General features: G+C 40.3%; 1 protein-coding gene across 1 annotated transcript in view; it reads right to left on the bottom strand.

Moving 5' to 3' along the window:
* Positions 1 to 918: 918 nt before the first annotated feature.
* Positions 919 to 20,067, bottom strand: part of LOC141063606 (heme-binding protein 2-like) — a 34,190-nt gene continuing 15,041 nt past the window's right edge. Inside the window, exons 2-4 of the mRNA XM_073557731.1 lie at positions 2,746 to 2,875; positions 1,393 to 1,564; positions 919 to 1,093 (exon numbers count right to left, since the gene is read on the bottom strand). Coding sequence (XP_073413832.1) covers positions 919 to 1,093; positions 1,393 to 1,564; positions 2,746 to 2,875 — 477 coding nt within the window. The remainder of the gene's footprint in view (positions 1,094 to 1,392; positions 1,565 to 2,745; positions 2,876 to 20,067) is intronic.

The following is a 20,067-nucleotide window of genomic DNA, read 5'->3' as shown; positions in this document are numbered from 1 at the left end:
TACCACAAAGATGCTAGTCAGTGGGGATACAAAAAGCAGGACGACTACATGGCAGGAGACAATTAGGCAAGGGTCATACTGCGTTAAAGCAACTTGTTCAACGCATAGCGTTGACAGCCTGCGTTAACACTATAGCATAACACGATCGTGTTATGCTATACTGCTAGTGCAGATGATTCATCTGCGCTAGCGGTGACGGAGCCTCAAATGCTGCAGCCCGCGTCCGAGGCTCCGTCACTGAATGACGGCACATCGCTAATGCATGCCGATTATGGCATGCGTTGGTGATGCGCCCGCTAATGGGGGTTAATGGCAGTGTTAACGGACTGCGTTACCCTGCGTTATGCCGCAGTGTAACGCAGTCCGTCTAATGGACTGCCATAAAGCAGTATGAACCCTGCCTTAATCCTCTAGTGATAATTTTCTGCTGCTAAAATACTAATTTTATTGAAACTGCAGCAAGCAGCCCAATAAGCGACACATCTCTGGAATCAGGGTCTCTGCACCTACATTATGCTGATCTCAGATTACAGGTAAGTAACAAAAATCTGCTGACAGGTTCCCTTTAATAGAACGTCTATCCACTTGTATTTATCTCAGAGGAGATAAGTGTTTGGTTGAGTGCTTCCACACCATCATTTATCAAACAAAATGAGGAACACACGCTACAAATAATATTTTAATGTTGCAAAATCAGGTACAAAAAGAGGGCATATATGAGAACATGTTACATATACAAGGTGTTATAGGTATTTTCGTTTTGCAAATTAGCATGTGATCAAAGACAATGCAGACCACTTACTGATATGTTCTTGTTAGCAATTTTACAACACACGGTATGAAAATCCCTTTAATGCCAAGGAGAAAAGAAAATCAGCAGAGGAATAAATAAATCTCCACTGTTAACATGAGCTTAGTTTATTTTGCCATATACCACACTTCAATGTGCCGGTCGACAAATTCATACGGAGGATTGTAGCCAACGCGAACAAAGTATGAATCATCAAACTGCAGACCGAGGGTCCTCAACTCTTCCACTAGAGCTTTAGCTTGCTTGTTATATGTAAATTGTAAGGCATATCCTCCTAAAGTCCTAAAATGAATGGAAATTTTACATAACCAACAACCATAAGAGGAATTCCTCTTTCTCCCTTCCCTACCTCCTTCTACAGTATGACTCATTGCAGGGCTACTAACAAATAATGGCTCTGAAGGATGCATGCTGTCTATATCATTTGGTTGGCCATTCAAGCAATTTGTAACATAAAGTACATTTCACCAATTAACATTTGTCAATAAAGAGCTTGGTATCATTTTAGAATTACTTTTTACTCACATATTGCCTTCTAGAATGGAATAACTGTGCAGTCATCTAAACTGGTAGTGACTTACTTGACATAAATAGAAGCTGGAGGAACCGTGTCAAGGTAAACGTCAGTGTTTGTAGGTTCTGGAGGATTCTCCACTTCATGTGGCACAAATAAGGACATTGTCGAATTATCAGCCGGTGGTTGTTTTAAAGGTATATATATGACCACAGGCAGAGTCATATTCGTTTTCCATTCTATCAAGGAAACAAAGACAGGTAAGTGAGAAATTTGACTTGATAATAGAATGTACTTTGGGGCCGATTCATCAAAGCTTGCAAGCATGTGGAAGAAGGTGCTCTGGTCAGATGATACTAAATTAGAACTTTTGGGGCTGAAAGCAAATTGATATGTGAGGTGGAAAACTAACACTGCTCATCACCCTCAAAACACCATCCACACCATCAGACATGGTGGTAACAGCATCATGCTTTGGGGATGCGTTCCTTCAGCAACGGCAGGGAGCTGGTCAGAATTGATGAGAAGTTGGATGGTGCTAACTGCTAAATAAAGGGTAACCCCGGAGGAAAACCTGTTAGAGGCTGCAAAGACTGGGGTGTAGGTTCACCTTCCAGCAGGACAACAACCCTAAACATACTGCCAGGGATACAGTGGAATGGTTTAGCTGATAGCTTATTCATGCGTTTGAATCGCCCAGTCAAAGTCTAGACCTAAATCTCATTGAGAATTTCTGGCAAGATATGAAAATTGCTATTCACAGATGATCACTATCCAATGTCACTAAGGCAGAGCTAGTTTTCAAAGAAGAATGGGAAAAAAATCATCATCAACATGAGCAAAGCTGGTAGGGACAAACCCCAAAGGTCTTGCAACAGTAATTGCAGCGAAAGGTGGTCCTACAAATTATTGACTTAGGGGAGAAGAATACACATGCAGATGACAATTTTAGATTAACATTTTAAAAATATTTAGAAAAACATGAATCATTTTCTTTACACTTCACGAATACTTGTTACTTTGTGTTGGTATATAAAATAAAATCAAGTTTGTGGGTGTAACGTGAAAAAATGTGGAAAAGATCACAGGGTTTACATACTTTTTGAAGACACTGTAAAAAAATAGACACTCCAAAACTTTTTGCAGCGTTTTGGAAATCACAAGCTGTGCATTTTTAATATTCATTAGCCATAAAGTGAATCACATAAACTTTTAAGTTGGACTTAGGAAGGACAGCTCTAACAATTTTATTACTATTTTTCAGTGTGAAGTTGTGAAGGAACCATCACAGATGAACTCCATTTACTTATGGTGTGATCAATCAGGGTTTGCATAATTTTGTTGGCAAGAATAACATTACAACGAGACAAAACCCCATGACGTGAGTGTAACCAGAGACTTATATAAGACAGCAACATACCTTCAGCATTATTCCCTCTGATATATTTATACAGGCGTTGAAAGCTTGCCACCATCTCTAAGCCAAACACATCCTGTTTTAATGAGGTCCTCACCCATCGAGTTTCTTCATACTGGCGAAGTTCAAAGTTCTGAAAATGTAGAAGCTCAATTAGAGTAGAATATCTGCCAAAAATTCAAAGTTTTTAAAAAAGGTTGACCAAATGAGGTTAAAGAATTTCTTAAAACAATTGTCCCATTCTTAATCTTGTGAGTGCAGAGATAAGAATTTTTCGAATTCATTAAAAAGCGCATACCACATCTTATCACTGTTGTGCGCCTCGCCAGAAATGTTACACCAGCTAGGAACTGAAGTAACATTTCTGGTGTAGGAAAAAAACATAACTTTTCTTTAAGAATTCTATGGGTGGATGTAAATACGCCACGTTCCAGCTCCTCCCCAGGCCTACCCATAAGTCCTTTGACGTATGTCTCTACCAGCTTTAAACATCTAGAGACTGCAAAATAGCTCTAGCTCAGTGACATTGAATGAAGACATCTGTGAACAGCAATTTTCAACATTTCACATATTCTCAATGTGACTTAGTTCTGGACTTTGACTTTGCTTTGATCTAAACCATCCCACTGTAGCTCTGGCAGTATGCTTAGCGTCATCATCCTGCTGGAAGATGAACCTACACCCCAGTCTGAAGTCTTTTGCAGACCCTAAAGACCCCGTCACACTAAACGATGTCCCAGCGATCCCACCAACGATCCGACATGATGGGATCGCTGGGACATCGTTAGGCTGATCGTTGGTGAGTTGTCACATAGACAGCCCCAGCGATCAGGACCAGCGACGCTGGACGCTGGTTTCTAATGTAAACGTCGGGTATCCAGGAGCCACGCGACTCCTGGATACCCGACGTTTACCTTGGAAACCAGGATGTACGCCGGTTTCCAAGGTAAACAGTGGGTATCCAGGAGCCGCGGCTCCTAGATACCCGACATTTACATTAGCAACCAGCATCCAGCGTCGCTGATCGCTGGTCTCTCGCTGCCACACGCAGTGATGCGCGCTGGGCAACGGGAAACCAGCGATCGAAAAACGGCCCAGGCCGCTCGAGCACGATCAGCGATAACCGGCAGGGGGGCCGGTTACTGATCCCTGTCACACACAGCGATCTCGCTGGCGAGATCGCTGATGTGTCACAATATCAGCGATCTCGCTAGCGAGATCGCTTAGTGTGACGGGGCCTTAACAGGTTTTCCTCCAGGATTCCTCCATGGCTTTTTACGATCTGCAAATGGCTTACCATCAAAAATATTTTTTTCTTGCCACTCGTCATTTGTGGAATACATGACTAATAGTTATATTGTGGACAGATTCTCCCACCTAACCTGTGAACTCTCTGCAATGCCTCCAGAGTAACCATGGGCCTCTTGGCTGCTTCTCTATTTAGTGCTCTCTTTGCTTGGGATATCAGTTTAGGTGGACAGCCATGTAGGTAACTTTGGTAGGTTTAAGTTGTGCCATACTCCTTCCATATTTGGATGATGGACTGAACAGTGCTCCATGATATGTTCAAAGCTTGAGCTTTTATTTGCAACCTATCTCTGCTTTACTCTTCCCCACAACTTTATCCTTGAACCGTCTGGTGTGTTCCTTGGTTTTCATGATGCTATTTGATCCCTAATCTTGTTAAACAAACCTCTGAGGCCTTCGCAGATCAGCTGTAGTTACATAGAAAATAAATTACACATAGGTGGACTCAATCTATTAATTGACTTCTGGAGGCAATTGGTCACATGGGATTTTATTAAGGGTTTTCAGACTACAGGGGGCTGAACAACCAATGCATGCCATAATTTTCAGATTTATATTTTTTAAATAATTAAAAAACCATATTAAATAATGAGATGTGATTCAAAGCAAAAAAGCAGTTTTTTTTGGATACGTAGCAAAAACAAAAAAAGCATACCACACCCATATGGCCAATGACAGAAGGTAAGCAAAAACACTACAATAGTATAGAACAAAAGATATATATTTATTAGAGTCAATACAATAGCAGTACAATAATAAATTCACAAAAGCAAAGGTGCCTCACAGAAATGGGGAAGGACTGAAAATATAGCCCATACAGACCAAAAGAAAAATGGTACATAAGAAACAAGTAAGTAATGACCCAGTATACTCCCTCAGTAAAATATAATGCAGGAGCTAAATGCATACAAAAATGCCAAAGTTGCAGACATGCAGCTATTGGAGATCTAAACTGGATAGAGAAAGTGGCTGCAGTGTAAAGTGCCAGTCAAAAAATCTTACTTCTATTATAGAGACAGTGCTAAAGGAAGCAGTGTAGGGCCATGTTGGTAGAGATGTAATAAGTTTTACCTGATGTGATGCAGTGATCACAGGCAGGGCTGCCACTAGGAATTTTGGGGCCCCATACTGGCAAAATTTTTGGGCCCCCTTGAGACTCCGCCCAGGCTCCACCCCAGCTCCACCTCCACATCGTAAACCTTCTACAGTCCCACCACCCGCTCTTGGAAAAACTCATCACATCCTCACCAATCTGATATTAACAATTCCCTGCAGACACCAGATCACACATATAGCCAGCAGCTTTTTTTTGGCCAAAAGAATTTTTTAGCCGCCACCACGACACGGTAGACTCTTTTGGCTGGGCCCTACTCTACTCTAAGGCTACTTTCACACTTGCGTTTTTTGCGCTGCGTGCACAGTGCAAATGCGCATAAAAAACGCATCATGCGTTTTTAATGCGGTTCCTTGTTTTTTTTTAAACGCTGATGTGCGCATAACCATGCGCATGTCAGCATTCCCATAGACTTTAATGTGTGTTTGGGTGAATTCCGTGCGCATTGCGTGCGCATGCGTTTTTTTGAGACTGGTTGGACGCACCAAAAATGCAACAGGTTATATTTTGTGCGCCTGGGCGCACACTACAAAAAAACGCATGCACATACAAACGCATACAAACGCATGACAATGCGCACCCATGTTAAATGTAGGGAAAAAACGCATGCGCATGTATGCGCAAAAACGCACATGTGAAACCAGCCTAACCTATTAAATATGTCTAAAAATATCCAATACTCTTTTTAGGTATATTTTTATTTATTTGTAAGGGAATGAATCACATATTTTTTAGAATGACCATTAATACCACATACAAGAGAGAAATACCATCACACCATAACCAGACAACATATTACCACCACATAGTGACGGAATAATACCACATACAAGGAACAAATACAGTGGGGCAAAAAAGTATTTAGTCAGTCAGCAATAGTGCAAGTTCCACCACTTAAAAAGATGAGAGGCGTCTGTAATTTACATCATAGGTAGACCTCAACTATGGGAGACAAACTGATAAAAAAAAATCCAGAAAATCACATTGTCTGTTTTTTTTCATTTTATTTGCATATTATGGTGGAAAATAAGTATTTGGTCAGAAACAAAATTTCATCTCAATACTTTGTGATATATCCTTTGTTGGCAATGACAGAGGTCAAACGTTTTCTGTAAGTCTTCACAAGGTTGCCACACACTGTTGTTGGTATGTTGGCCCATTCCTCCATGCAGATCTCCTCTAGAGCAGTGATGTTTTTGGCTTTTCGCTTGGCAACACGGACTTTCAACTCCCTCCAAAGGTTTTCTATAGGGTTGAGATCTGGAGACTGGCTAGGCCACTCCAGGACCTTGAAATGCTTCTTACGAAGCCACTCCTTCGTTGCCCTGGCGGTGTGCTTTGGATCATTGTCATGTTGAAAGACCCAGCCACGTTTCATCTTCAATGCCCTTGCTGATGGAAGGAGGTTTGCACTCAAAATCTCACGATACATGGCCCCATTCATTCTTTCATGTACCCGGATCAGTCGTCCTGGCCCCTTTGCAGAGAAACAGCCCCAAAGCATGATGTTTCCACCACCATGCTTTACAGTAGGTATGGTGTTTGATGGATGCAACTCAGTATTCTTTTTCCTCCAAACACGACAAGTTGTGTTTCTACCAAACAGTTCCAGTTTGGTTTCATCAGACCATAGGACATTCTCCCAAAACTCCTCTGGATCATCCAAATGCTCTCTAGCAAACTTCAGATGGGCCCGGACATGTACAGGCTTAAGCAGTGGGACACTTCTGGCACTGCAGGATCTGAGTCCATGGTGGCGTAGTGTGTTACTTATGGTAGGCCTTGTTACATTGGTCCCAGCTCTCTGCAGTTCATTCACTAGGTCCCCCCGCGTGGTTCTGGGATTTTTGCTCACCGTTCTTGTGATCATTCTGACCCCACGGGGTGGGATTTTACGTGGAGCACCAGATCGAGGGAGATTATCAGTGGTCTTGTATGTCTTCCATTTTCTAATTATTGCTCCCACAGTTGATTTCTTCACTCCAAGCTGGTTGGCTATTGCAGATTCAGTCTTCCCAGCCTGGTGCAGGGCTACAATTTTGTTTCTGGTGTCCTTTGACAGCTCTTTGGTCTTCACCATAGTGGAGTTTGGAGTCAGACTGTTTGAGGGTGTGCACATGTGTCTTTTTATACTGATAACAAGTTTAAACAGGTGCCATTACTACAGGTAATGAGTGGAGGAAAGAGGAGACTCTTAAAGAAGAAGTTACAGGTCTGTGAGAGCCAGAAATCTTGATTGCTTGTTTCTGACCAAATACTTATTTTCCACCATAATATGCAAATAAAATGAAAAAAAAACAGACAATGTGATTTTCTGGATTTTTTTTTCTCAGTTTGTCTCCCATAGTTGAGGTCTACCTATGATGTAAATTACAGACGCCTCTCGTCTTTTTAAGTGGTGGAACTTGCACTATTGCTGACTGACTAAATACTTTTTTGCCCCACTGTACCTCCATACCGTGACCAGATAACATATTACCACCACATAGTGACCAAATACTACCACATACAGGGAGAAATACTGCCATACTATAACCAGATTACATATTACCACCACATAGTAACTGAATACTACAATACTGATCATAAATAAAAAGACACAACACTAATGCCATTATACATAGGAGCTTTTTATATAATGTCAGTATATAGGTAATACAGTGATCACCAGTAAAATTATATACAGGAGCTCTGTATATAGTGTACATTGAACAGGTAATAGAGTGTATAGTGTCAGTGTACAGGTAACACACTGACTCACCAGTGACGTCTCTAGCTGAAGTCCTACCTCTTTGCTTTTCTTTTTAATGCACTGCAGGCTGCCATCATTTCTTCCAGCCAGGACTCGTCTCTGCATAAAATAACACATAGTTATCTAGAGCCCTGCTTCCAGAGCACATTCCCCACTTTTTCCCTTTCTTCTACACTACACATCTGAATATAGATGTGCACCCACCATTAATATATAATTAGTTATTATTAATCCACCACTGCGACCCCACTAATTATAAATGGCCATTTTCCCCACTTAAGAAATATATACATTAATTAACACCCTGTACTCTTTCCCCCAATTCATTACCAGTCACTGCGTCCTCAATGCCCCCACTATGTACCTCCCGCTCCCCCGATTCATTATATTTACATGCCCTTTCTACTCCAATTACATTGTCATGTCTTCTCTCTATCCCACCCTCTATTCATTATCAACAGCTCTCCCCCACATTCAATACATTATTTACTCCCACCACCCTCAAAATTCATGATTATTTGCTCTCCCCAGATCCTCATTTGCTCTCCCCATCCCCCAACTTCAACTCAATTACAGTCCCCCGTCCTTTGTAAAAAATGCATATTCTTGTATAATATTCAGGACTAGTTACCAGATGACAATGTTCTTATAAAAAATGTAGTGGTTTATTTGGATTCTTCCATCAAAGAAAAGATTTGTAAGGACTTGGCCTGCATATCCGTTTCTCTGAAATCCTTGCCTTATGTCTGTCGCTCAGTTTCTGCTTTGCCCTTAGTTTAGTTCATTTTTGCCCTCATCCAAGATGGAGTCACGAGCCTCAACGGGGGCCATCTTATTTCCTGTGTTGATCTCTCTTGCTCCTGTCTGCTCTGTATATAAGGAGGCTCTGTATGATTACTCATTGCTTGAGTATACTTGTTCTTGGACTTGTTATCAAGCTGGAAGGACTGCTACCTAGCTCGTCTCTTCGTTACCTTGGGATACCCCGCCTGCCTGTGAATCTTGGTCTCATTGTAAAGACTTGTTTCTTCAGGATCAGCTCTGCACTCACCTCCACTTCAAGGACTGTTTCCTGCTAGCAGGCCTGGCCTGCTCTCCAGGTCTCTGGATCTGGCAACTTGGACTTCATACATCTCCACGGTCTGTACGTTTGCTCACTGCGTTATTATCTTCATCTGCTTTTACCCTGCTGTGTCTTATCTGTAAACCTGCTTGATTCTGATAAATACTACAGAATTGAAAACCTATGAGCTCAGGCCTCTTTTCTGATCCACGTCACTGACCTCCATTACACAGAGTATATAAAGTTATAACAGAATACTCAAGCCATCAAATATGGAGATCTCTGGGTCAGATTCTATGGGGGTACGAATGAAGAAACTTTGCTCATTTTTTTCTGGTCTTCATGGGGAGCTGCAGGCTATTAAAACCAAGCTGGGGACCTTAGAATCGCAAACCAATCATAACGCGAATGTGGCTGATACGTCTATTCAGGCCTTAGCGTCTCGACTTTCAAATGTACAGACTGCAGCTGTGGTTGCTGCCCCGGCTCCAATTCCAGCTCCGGGTCCGGGTTTTCCTAAACTCCCACCATTCAGGTTTGGTGGTGAAAGAGAGAAATTTCGGGGATTTTTGAATCAATGTCAGCTGTATTTCTCTGCACATGCGGCCCAGTTTTTAACTGATCGAGATAAAGTATTGACTATGATTATGTTGCTAACAAACAAAGCGTTAGCCTGGGCTAATCCATTAATTGAGACTAATGATGTATGCCTGAATTCTTTGAATGACTTTACTGCCGCAATGTCTCAAATGTTTGATGACCCCAACCGAAGTTTAACAGCAGAAACCGCATTACTGACACTTCGTCAAGGGAAGCGTCCGGTGGTGGAATATGCAATGGAGTTCCGGAGGTGGGTGCTGGATACAACATGGTGCGATTCTTCAAAGTATGCAGTGTTCAGGAGAGGTTTGTCTGCTTCAATTAAGGACGAACTGGCTCGAGGAGAATCACCTACTAATCTAGCTGACTTTATACATCATTGTATTCGGATTGACATTCGTCTCACTGAACGTCGACAGGAAAAATGGGCTGAGGCTAATTGTAATAACCTCTTGTCTTTCCCTTCCTCCACCAGGGAGGCGTCGAGCAAGACTTTATCCCAGACAGAGTCTGAACCTATGCAGGTCGACGCAGTACGGAGAAAAGTCATTGATACACGTAAGGAACATCGTTTCAAGGAGAACTTGTGTTTCTATTGCGGAAAGTCGGGTCATTAAATATCGGAGTGCCCTGGGAAAAATCGCAAGTCCGCAGCTGCAGTGACCGAACTTGACTTTTCAGATATTTCTTCGGTAGGTTCTCATTCACACAGTCAGGAAATAACGGCTGCAAATTTTGATTTCCCTGATGATTCATCGGAGGCCTCATCACCTGTGGATATCGCCTTACTTTCTGCAAGTTCTACCACAGCCAGGAGAGATTCGCTCTGTTGCATTTCTATCAAGATCTGGGTACATTCCCGCTGGATCACGTGCTCCGCCATGATAGACTCTGGAGCTTGCAGCAATCTCATGGACACTTCCTTTGCTGAGAAACATGGCATTCTTTCACGAAAGAGGGACTCTCCGGTGTTTATGGAGACCGTTGACGGGTCTCCATTGATATCTGGGCCTGTGAAACTCAAAACAGTCCCACTAAAGATCCATATGGGGGCAGATCATTCAGAAAAAATGTCTTTTTTACTGATTTCCTCTCCTAATTTTCCTATTATTTTAGGTCTGCCTTGGTTACGGCTGCGTAATCCTACGATCAATTGGACAACAAAGGAGTTAAAATTTCCAAATGAATCAGCAGCTTCCAGAGAGCTGGCTCCAGTGAAAACAGCAGCCGCGGTCGACTCGACACTACCGGTAGAGTGTCGGGATTTTAGTGATGTGTGTGACAAGAAAAATGCGGATAAATTACCGCCACATCGGCCATATGGCTGCCCCGTGGAATTATTGCCTGGTGCCGCAATTCCATTCGGGAGTATTTATCCACTGTCTGGTCTGGAATTAAAAGCTCTTAAAGAGTATATTGACGAAAATTTAGCTAAAGGGTTTATACGACCATCTTCCTCCCCAGCGGGTGCCCCAATCTTCTTTGTCAAAAAGAAAGATGGTTCACTTCGTCCATGCATTGACTACCGGGAGCTCAACAAAATCACAATCAGGAACTCTTACCCACTTCCACTAATTCCCGAGTTACTTGAGAGAGTTCGACACGCCAAAATCTTCACTAAATTAGATCTTCGTGGAGCATACAATTTAGTACGGATTCGTCCTGGCGACGAGTGGAAAACGGCATTTCGATCACGTTATGGACATTTAAAGTACCTAGTTATGTCTTTTGGCCTCCGTAATGCACCAGCTACGTTCCAGCACTTGGCAAATGATGTTTTCAGAGACATACTTGATATTTTTGTTGTGATTTACTTGGATGACATTTTAATTTTTTCCAGCAATATCGAGGATCATCAGCGACACGTGAAAATGGTTTTGGATCGTCTACGGCAAAATCATTTATACATTAAACTGGAGAAATGTGAGTTTCACAAAACAGAAATTCAATTTTTGGGATATGTTATTTCTCCCCAGGGTCTCAGCATGGATGTAAGCAAGACGCAAGTCATTCAGGAGTGGCCAACTCCCAAATCAGTGAAGGAGGTACAGCGATTCATCGGATTCGCTAATTTCTACAGACGATTCATTAAAAATTTTTCAGCAATCGTTGCACCCATCACTCATTTAACCCGAAAGAAGACACCATTTGTCTGGTCACCTCAAGCTCAAACATCATTTTCCACATTAAAGTCTAAATTTACGACAGCTCCCGTTCTCGTACATCCTGACCCAGAAAAGGCCTTCATAGTGGAAGTGGACGCCTCGGACTGTGCGGTAGGGGCCATACTCTTGCAAAGGACAGGTGAGAAAGATCTCTTGCATCCGTGTGCCTTTCTCTCTCAAAAGTTATCACCTGCCGAAAGGAATTACGACGTTGGCAACAAAGAACTGTTAGCCATTATAACCGCATTTAAAGAATGGAGACATCTGTTACAAGGAGCATCCCAACAGATTGTTATACTCACGGATCACCGGAATCTCAAATTTATGAGGTCGGCAAGATGTCTAAAACCCAGACAGGCCCGGTGGAATCTTTTCCTTAACGTTTGATTTTGTCATCTCCTATAGGCCGGGCTCTCGCAATGGAAAGGCTGATGCACTGTCCAGGATTCATTCAGATGAAGCAACTCCGGCTTCGCCTCCAAGGACCATTCTATCTGAGAAGAACTTTGTAAGTGTCCTACATAATCAAGATCTTTTAACAGAGATTAAGGAGGCTTATGCTGCAGATTCGCTTTTGGGGCTACCCCCCACCCAGGTAAATCTAACTTTCAAGAATGGACTTTGGTTTCAAGGACAGCGTTTGTATGTTCCAGAAACAGTAAAACTGAGTGTCTTAAAACTAATGCATGACTCAAAGTTTGCCGACCATAGGGGAGTTCAGAAGACTCAGGAATTTCTGTCTCGTTTTTTTTGGTGGCCAACCTTTCGGAAAGATGTGCTTCAGTATGTGTCGTCATGTGAGGTATGTGCCAGGTCAAAAGTTCCTCGCTCCTCACCGACAGGACTCTTGCAACCTCTGCCTGTTCCATCTCGTCCTTGGGGGTCTATTTCAATGGACTTTATTGTTGAGTTGCCTCTGTCACAAGGGAAAAACACAATTCTAGTAGTAGTTGACCGGCTGACTAAAGCTGCTCATTTCATTCCCTGTGCTGGTGTACCAACGGCTAAACAAACAGCAGATCTTGTTGTACAAAATGTTTTTCGTTTGCACGGAGCTCCGGATGAAGTAATATTGGATCGTGGGGTTCAATTTACCTCACGGTTTTGGCAAAGCTTCTGTGCTGCTCTGGACATCAAAGTAAAATTGTCATCTGCTTTTCATCCACAGTCTAACGGTCAAACTGAACGGACCAATCAGACCTTGGAACAATATCTGCGTTGCTATGTGTGCCACCTACAGGACGATTGGGTGAGTTTGCTTCCGTTGGCTGAATTCACATATAATAATTCTCAGAATGCTTCCACCAAATTGTCTCCATTCTTTGCCAACAAGGGATACCACCCCAGTATTCTTCCTCGACTTCCAATAGACATGTCTGTGCCTGCGGTAGCTGACCGCATTTCATCCTTGCAACGCAATTTGGAAGTTCTTAAAGACACTTTAGGTTCAGCACAGGAAAGATACAAGAAGGCAGCAGACAACTTCCGTAAGCCAGCTCCAATGTACAAGCCGGCAGTGCCTAACCCTTTTCCCGGACGCACCTCTGCTCCTCCTGACCCAGTACTCGTTGACGGGCAAGAGGAATTCATCGTGGAAAGGATCTTGGATTCACGGGTTCATAGGAGACGTCTCCAATACTTGGTAAAATGGCAAGGCTATTCGGCTGAAGAGAATTCCTGGGAACCAGTGGAGAACATCCATGCTCCTCACTTAATCAGACTGTTCCACAGCAGATATCCCAATAAGCCGGACTTAAGATCGTCCAGAGGACGTCTTTTAAGGGGAGAGTAATGTAAGGACTTGGCCTGCATATCCGTTTCTCTGAAATCCTTGCCTTATGTCTGTCGCTCAGTTTCTGCTTTGCCCTTAGTTTAGTTCATTTTTGCCCTCATCCAAGATGGAGTCACGAGCCTCAACGGGGGCCATCTTATTTCCTGTGTTGATCTCTCTTGCTCCTGTCTGCTCTGTATATAAGGAGGCTCTGTATGATTACTCATTGCTTGAGTATACTTGTTCTTGGACTTGTTATCAAGCTGGAAGGACTGCTACCTAGCTCGTCTCTTCGTTACCTTGGGATACCCCGCCTGCCTGTGAATCTTGGTCTCATTGTAAAGACTTGTTTCTTCAGGATCAGCTCTGCACCCACCTCCACTTCAAGGACTGTTTCCTGCCAGCAGGCCTGGCCTGCTCTCCAGGTCTCTGGATCTGGCAACTTAGACTTCATACATCTCCACGGTCTGTACGTTTGCTCACTGCGTTATTATCTTCATCTGCTTTTACCCTGCTGTGTCTTATCTGTAAACCTGCTTGATTCTGATAAATACTACAGAACTGAAAACCTATGAGCTCAGACCTCTTTTCTGATCCACGTCACTGACCTCCATTACACAGAGTATATAAAATTATAACAAGATTATTACAGAAAAACATACAAATAGGTGAAAGAGAGATTGTCCATTTGTTCATAGCTAAGCTTGTAACCTTCTTTCCTGGAACTCTGAAAAAGACATGTGTCTTGTAGTGCGTAGCTACACTGGATGGTAGTTGGATTACATACCAGCTGTGCAGTGTCATGGCCCAGCACAGATGACTCCTCGAATGTGTTTCATGGTGATAGGGAAGGAGAGAGCGAGCTTTGCTATGAACAAATGGACAATCTCTCTTTCACCTATTTTTATGTTTTTCTGTAATAATCTTTTCTTTGATGGAAGAATCCAAATAAACTACTACACTTTTTATAAGAACATTGTCATCTGGTAACTAGTCCTGAATATTATACAAAAATATGCATTTTTTACATTGGAGAGCCAGCTAGATCTGAATTTTTGTACTTTTTGCGGATTTCCCTCAACTTGTCCAAAAGGGGGATTGAACTTTGCTAATGTCATATGTGCAAGTTATCAGGAACTCCACTACTATGTACAAGTCACAAGAATCAGACAGAACCTAGAAGTGAGGACTAAGAATTGCCAGATGGATTGAGAAGTACTATAAGTGCCAGACGTGCTGAAGGTAGACGTGGGAAGACAAGAGCCCAGCGTTGTCCATCAAAGGAACTACAAGCTGAGATATTTCAAGGTAAGAAAAATGGATGTCATTACTTCTTTTTCTAAGCAGAGTAAACTGAAATTTAAGTCTGTAGAAGAGTCTAATTTAAACGTTTTATGGCTCAGCTTATATGCAGAATGTGAAGTGGAAAATCTGAAGTTAGATTCTAAGCTTTTCAATAGCGAAAGAGAGAAATTAAAAAATATTCTACAAATGGTAAATATATTTCATAGGTCGGTGTCAGAGAAATCCAAAAATGATTGTTGTGTGAAGGAAAATAGTGATGTTCCCGAAATTGGCTGTAAAGTTAGGGAGATTGAACAAGACTGAAATCAAGTGTCTGTAGCAGCCATTCAAGGTGACCTTGCAGACGTGGAACAAGATGGAGAAGTAGGAGGAGACTTCAGAACTGACGTAGATGCCGTACAAGGGAAAGATGTACCACTAAAAATAGACCACTCACAGGCCCAACTCCGAAGTAAAGTAAGGAAAAATTTGTTAAAAATATGCAAAATCATTCCTGCATATGATAACAAAATCCATGTGTGTAGAAACTCTGAGGTTTTTGAAAGCTGTGTTGACAAATTTGATTTAACTAACGAGGAAAATAATTTATTGTTTAAAATGTGGATTCCTGTAACCTTTGCCAGGCGATTATCTTTAAAGATATCTGGTGAAAAACATGAGAACTTAAATGGTAAAGACAGATTCAAAATTCTGATTTTTTTGTGCATCAAATGAAAATTATCCAGATATTGATATTCTTCAAAAATTAAGGATTGGACGGAAGGAATGTACCTACACATTCATGTCCATATTTGACCGCTTGTACAGAGCGGTTATTGAGAATGTCAAAACACAGTCCCTCATAAAGACTTTTGTAACCAAATTTTGATTTCTAAATCCTGCATCTCGTGTTATTGCGTCACAAAAAGATTCTTTAGTTGAATGTGCGCAATCCCTGGATTTTGCTAGGAAACACGAGAATCGTGAAAGGAAAATAAATTGTGCTAATTTTGAAAAGACAGGCAGAGTAAAATCTTATCAGAAGCCTGTATCAAACTATCCCTGTAATCAAATCTATGAAGAATGAAGAAAATCACATGTTTGCTTTAAGCCTTATGGAATGATGCAGACCACCGAAAAAACTTCACAGTTTGAGATAAGAAAAATTCAAAGTTCTGATCTTTCTGTAAAAAAGATGGCGGAATTTGACAGACAGAAGCAGGTGGTGAGTGACATCATGGCCTGTAAACTGAACACTTTGCTCAGAGGATCCATCAGCTTCAAAATCGCAAGAACTTTTCAGGATATTTTTTGCAGAGAAATAAGTTTGGGTTTAGGAATTGGCTAAAAAAGTAATTATATGTTGTGTAAAAGTGTTATACAATGTATTAGTCAGTTATATGTTATTATTATATAGAGTATAATTCTGTAGTTCTATAGCTTTGTAGATATACATATTCATACAGTATATATAGAGTGTTTGTAGAAGTAGAGATTGTAGAACTGTATTTTCTAAGTGAAAATTAAAATCTACTCCAGTAATAATATTTAGAATTATGAATATGATATTAAACTTATCTTTTATTTTTCCTTAGAATTTTCATTTCAAAGCAGGGCTTAATCGGGAAAAATTATCTTACAAGGATTTATGCCTTTAGTTACACAGGCAGTTGCAATAATTGCATGATTTCATGTATTTAACACTAAAAAGAAAATAATTAACTGCATTTTAAATGTGTTCTGTGTGTATGCCTTTATTGAATGGCTTGACATGACAAACCACAGCATGTGAAATCTGAACCTTGTTCTAATAATAGGTATACAATGTCCCTGGGTTTAGTGCTGTAATTTAGGCTGTTCCTTAGTGAAAAGAATTTTCAAGGGGGTCTCAGCTTTTGCAAATCAAATGAATATTTTTTTTTCAGGCCCAAGTTTCAAGTATAGCTATACAACATATATTTATGTTATGTGTATTTGGGGAATATTCAAAGAAATATTAAATACTAAATTTAATAGTTTACAATGTGCATTAATCAATAAGTAGGATACTATAATTTGGGTTAAAATACATGTATTCATCACACCTTCGTATGTGGAATTTGGTTTAAACTTATATGTGACACAGTCTGAGTGACAGATGACAGATGAGTGTATGAGCAGCTGCTTAGGAGTAATGTGATACGTTGAATGTATGTGAGGCCTCGGGATTCTGAAAAAAAAAAAGAAAAAAAACCCCAAAAACCTTTATTTTTAGGAGAAATATGCAGATCAGCTAAATTATTAGAATATTAAGATATATAATTAAATATTATCTACACAACATATATTTCTATTTTTCTTTAGTAATTATTTCTTGATTTAGTTAATTGTGGATAGGTGCAATCGCACATCAAAATGGTTTATTAAGAAAATCTACATTTAGATTAATTTTTCCAAAGGATAATTTTGATATTCAAATTAATTTTAATGGTTACACATCTTCAGACAAATAAATGGTAAAGCAAGTATAATATTTACACAATTTCTAAATGAATTATTTCATGAAACAATATTTTTCGGTATTAAGTGGGAAAATGTGTTTTTGAGCCTGACTACATCATCACATTTGATTAATACCTCTTCTTCACACATTTTAATAAAGAAGAAATATAAATAAGGTATAATGGTATAAGTATTGGGTATAACAACATTAAGTATTATAAAGAGTCATTTATTTACATTAAGAATAATATTGCATGCAAAGTTGCATAATTCGAATATTTTGGTAATACAAGTTTATGACAAATATGAAATAATCCAGATCATGGAAATATTAAGGGTATATGTTACTGAGGACATAACTACTCTGCATTTGGTATCAACATAAAGGCCTTATTTTTATTCTTATTTTTATTCTTATTTTTCATTTTCAATTTTATTATTCTATTTTTATTTTAATTCCTAAATTTTTATTTTTTCTGTCAATCAAAAAAAAACCCATCAATATTTAATAAAGTAATGTCTAGTATGAGACTATTGCTTCATTAAATATAGCGAGGATATGGTTCTATTACAAAGGAAAATGTTTCAATTCTGAGTTATATGCAACAATTCTTTCATTCATCCATTCAGTCATTCGCTCACTCATATATTCTTATTTTGGTTCATGGCTATACATTCTTACATATTATTGGTATAATAAATATATTCCTTATTAATAAAGATGAAAACACTTGTTACATAAAACACACTGACACCTATGGGTTGAAAAAGGTAATTACACCTATGACATAAAAAAAAATGTTCTATCACATGAAGAATACGGTTAATAATGTATTATCACTTATTATTGGTTTATTATTTCAAACATTGAAATCCATATATGGTACAAATTCTGATAATAAGTATATGGATATTACTGATTGCTATGGTGCGCTGTGATATTATGGGTTAGCAATATTACCAGATTTGGTATAGAATAGGGAATGAAGACTTCAAGCAAGATACTGAAATTACGTTAATAAAGACTTTTCATATTTCTAAATTTAATTAATTCTTATCAGTTGCAAGAAGAATGTGATCCAGAAGTCCCAGAAGGTAACAAAGCTATGATTTCTGAGTAATAGGCTGTGTCAATTACAAGTGCAGTATCCACCACTGACAGTCACAATTAAAGTGTCTAACCTGACAACTAGAGGACGATGATCCTATGATGCTGAGATGAACTGTGTTATCATGTTCTTACCAAGTTCCAGTGGTTTCCTATCACCTGTAAAGCTTCAATGAAAAGCTGGTGAACAATAAGGTAATTGTCAGGAAGCTACAACCCTGACATGTGTCCTGTGCATTAGGACTGAGGACTGGTTATGGTGCTATGTTTGGCAAGGAAGAGTCATTTTAACCCTTGCTTTGCTGACCAAAGACGTCATACCTGTTCAAAGACCAGTGCCGATGGAGGATTCCAGAATATCCAAGGCGAGCCAATGTAAGTCCAGGTTATTAAAGGTGACACTGCACAGATATTAAAGCTACATTTCATCTATAGACTTTGTTTTCTTATCAACATTTGAATTTATGGACTTTGATTTGATACACGACACGATTCCTACAACATCTATAAGCTATCTCAAAGGAATTATAATAGGAAAAACCTGTATTTTTAAAAAGAACCAAGAAGAAGACAGAAGACATCAAAATGACGACCAGATGACATCAGATGATGATGACATGATGACTAGACCTGAGATGCTTCAATTTAGATTTAGGGAAGTATAATTATACATATTTTATATGAATATTGTTCACGGCTTACCATAACATGAATTCACATCAATTATGTCATTGAGTACGTATAACAGTAATCTGATGTTATTAATATTAAATTATTTTGTCAAAGAAGAAGAAAGAAGATCTCATTATATTTTGATGGTTCCAATTAATGTCTTTCACCCTCAAAAGGGGCAATTGTCAAATATTAATAATTTGGATATGTATTTCTTATTACAATTCTGTGCTGAACAGTGCCTTTCGCTGACACTGCATGTGTTATTTTTGAAAGTTTAACGCATGGTAAAGATCAACTCCATATATATATAGACCACGTGCTTTTAGAAACGTATATAATTCATGGCTCAGTCTAGGGGTCGCTCGCTCTCTCCTTCACCACCATGAGACACACTTGAGGAGTCATCTCTGCTCGGACACGACATTGAATGGACAGCTGGTATGTAACCTAATCACCATATGTGACTATCATAGAAGCTGCATACTACAAGACAGAGGCCTTTTTCAGAGCTCCGGGAAAGAAGGATCTATGAACAAATGGACAGCTCCTCTACTAGTCACAATGTCCTCGTACATGTCGGCGTGTACGCGATGATGTCATCACGTAAGCGCCAACACCTGACCAGAACTCCAGGGAGGGCGGAGGGAGTGGCAGCTGCGCAGCCGTGAAGGTAAGACGGCTGTGCACAGCTCCCAGAACGCTGCCAGGCCCCAGCGCCGACGAGTGTGCCGCAGACCCGCAGCGTACAGCACATTAGTTCAGGATAGGGCCCTATAAACAGTAGCACAAGAGGGGGGCCCCCTGTGTGCTGCTGGTCATTGCCCCATACAGCAGTAAGGGCAGTAATGCCCTGATGGCGGCCCTGGTCACGGGTATATCAGGCAATCCCCACCCCGACACGCATTTTGAATACACTTCTTCAGGGGGCGTCAATTGAAAACAATGTATCAATTCCTTTACACTTCACAAAAACTTTCTCCATTGTGTTGATATATCACACAAAA

This window comes from Dendrobates tinctorius, unplaced genomic scaffold, assembly GCF_039654945.1.
Source record: "Dendrobates tinctorius isolate UK_male_01 unplaced genomic scaffold, ASM3965494v1 ptg000250l, whole genome shotgun sequence".
Classification (NCBI taxonomy): Eukaryota; Metazoa; Chordata; class Amphibia; order Anura; family Dendrobatidae; genus Dendrobates; species Dendrobates tinctorius.
The sequence above is the reverse complement of the archived record's forward strand: the minus strand, read 5'-3'. Positions and strand labels throughout refer to the sequence as shown.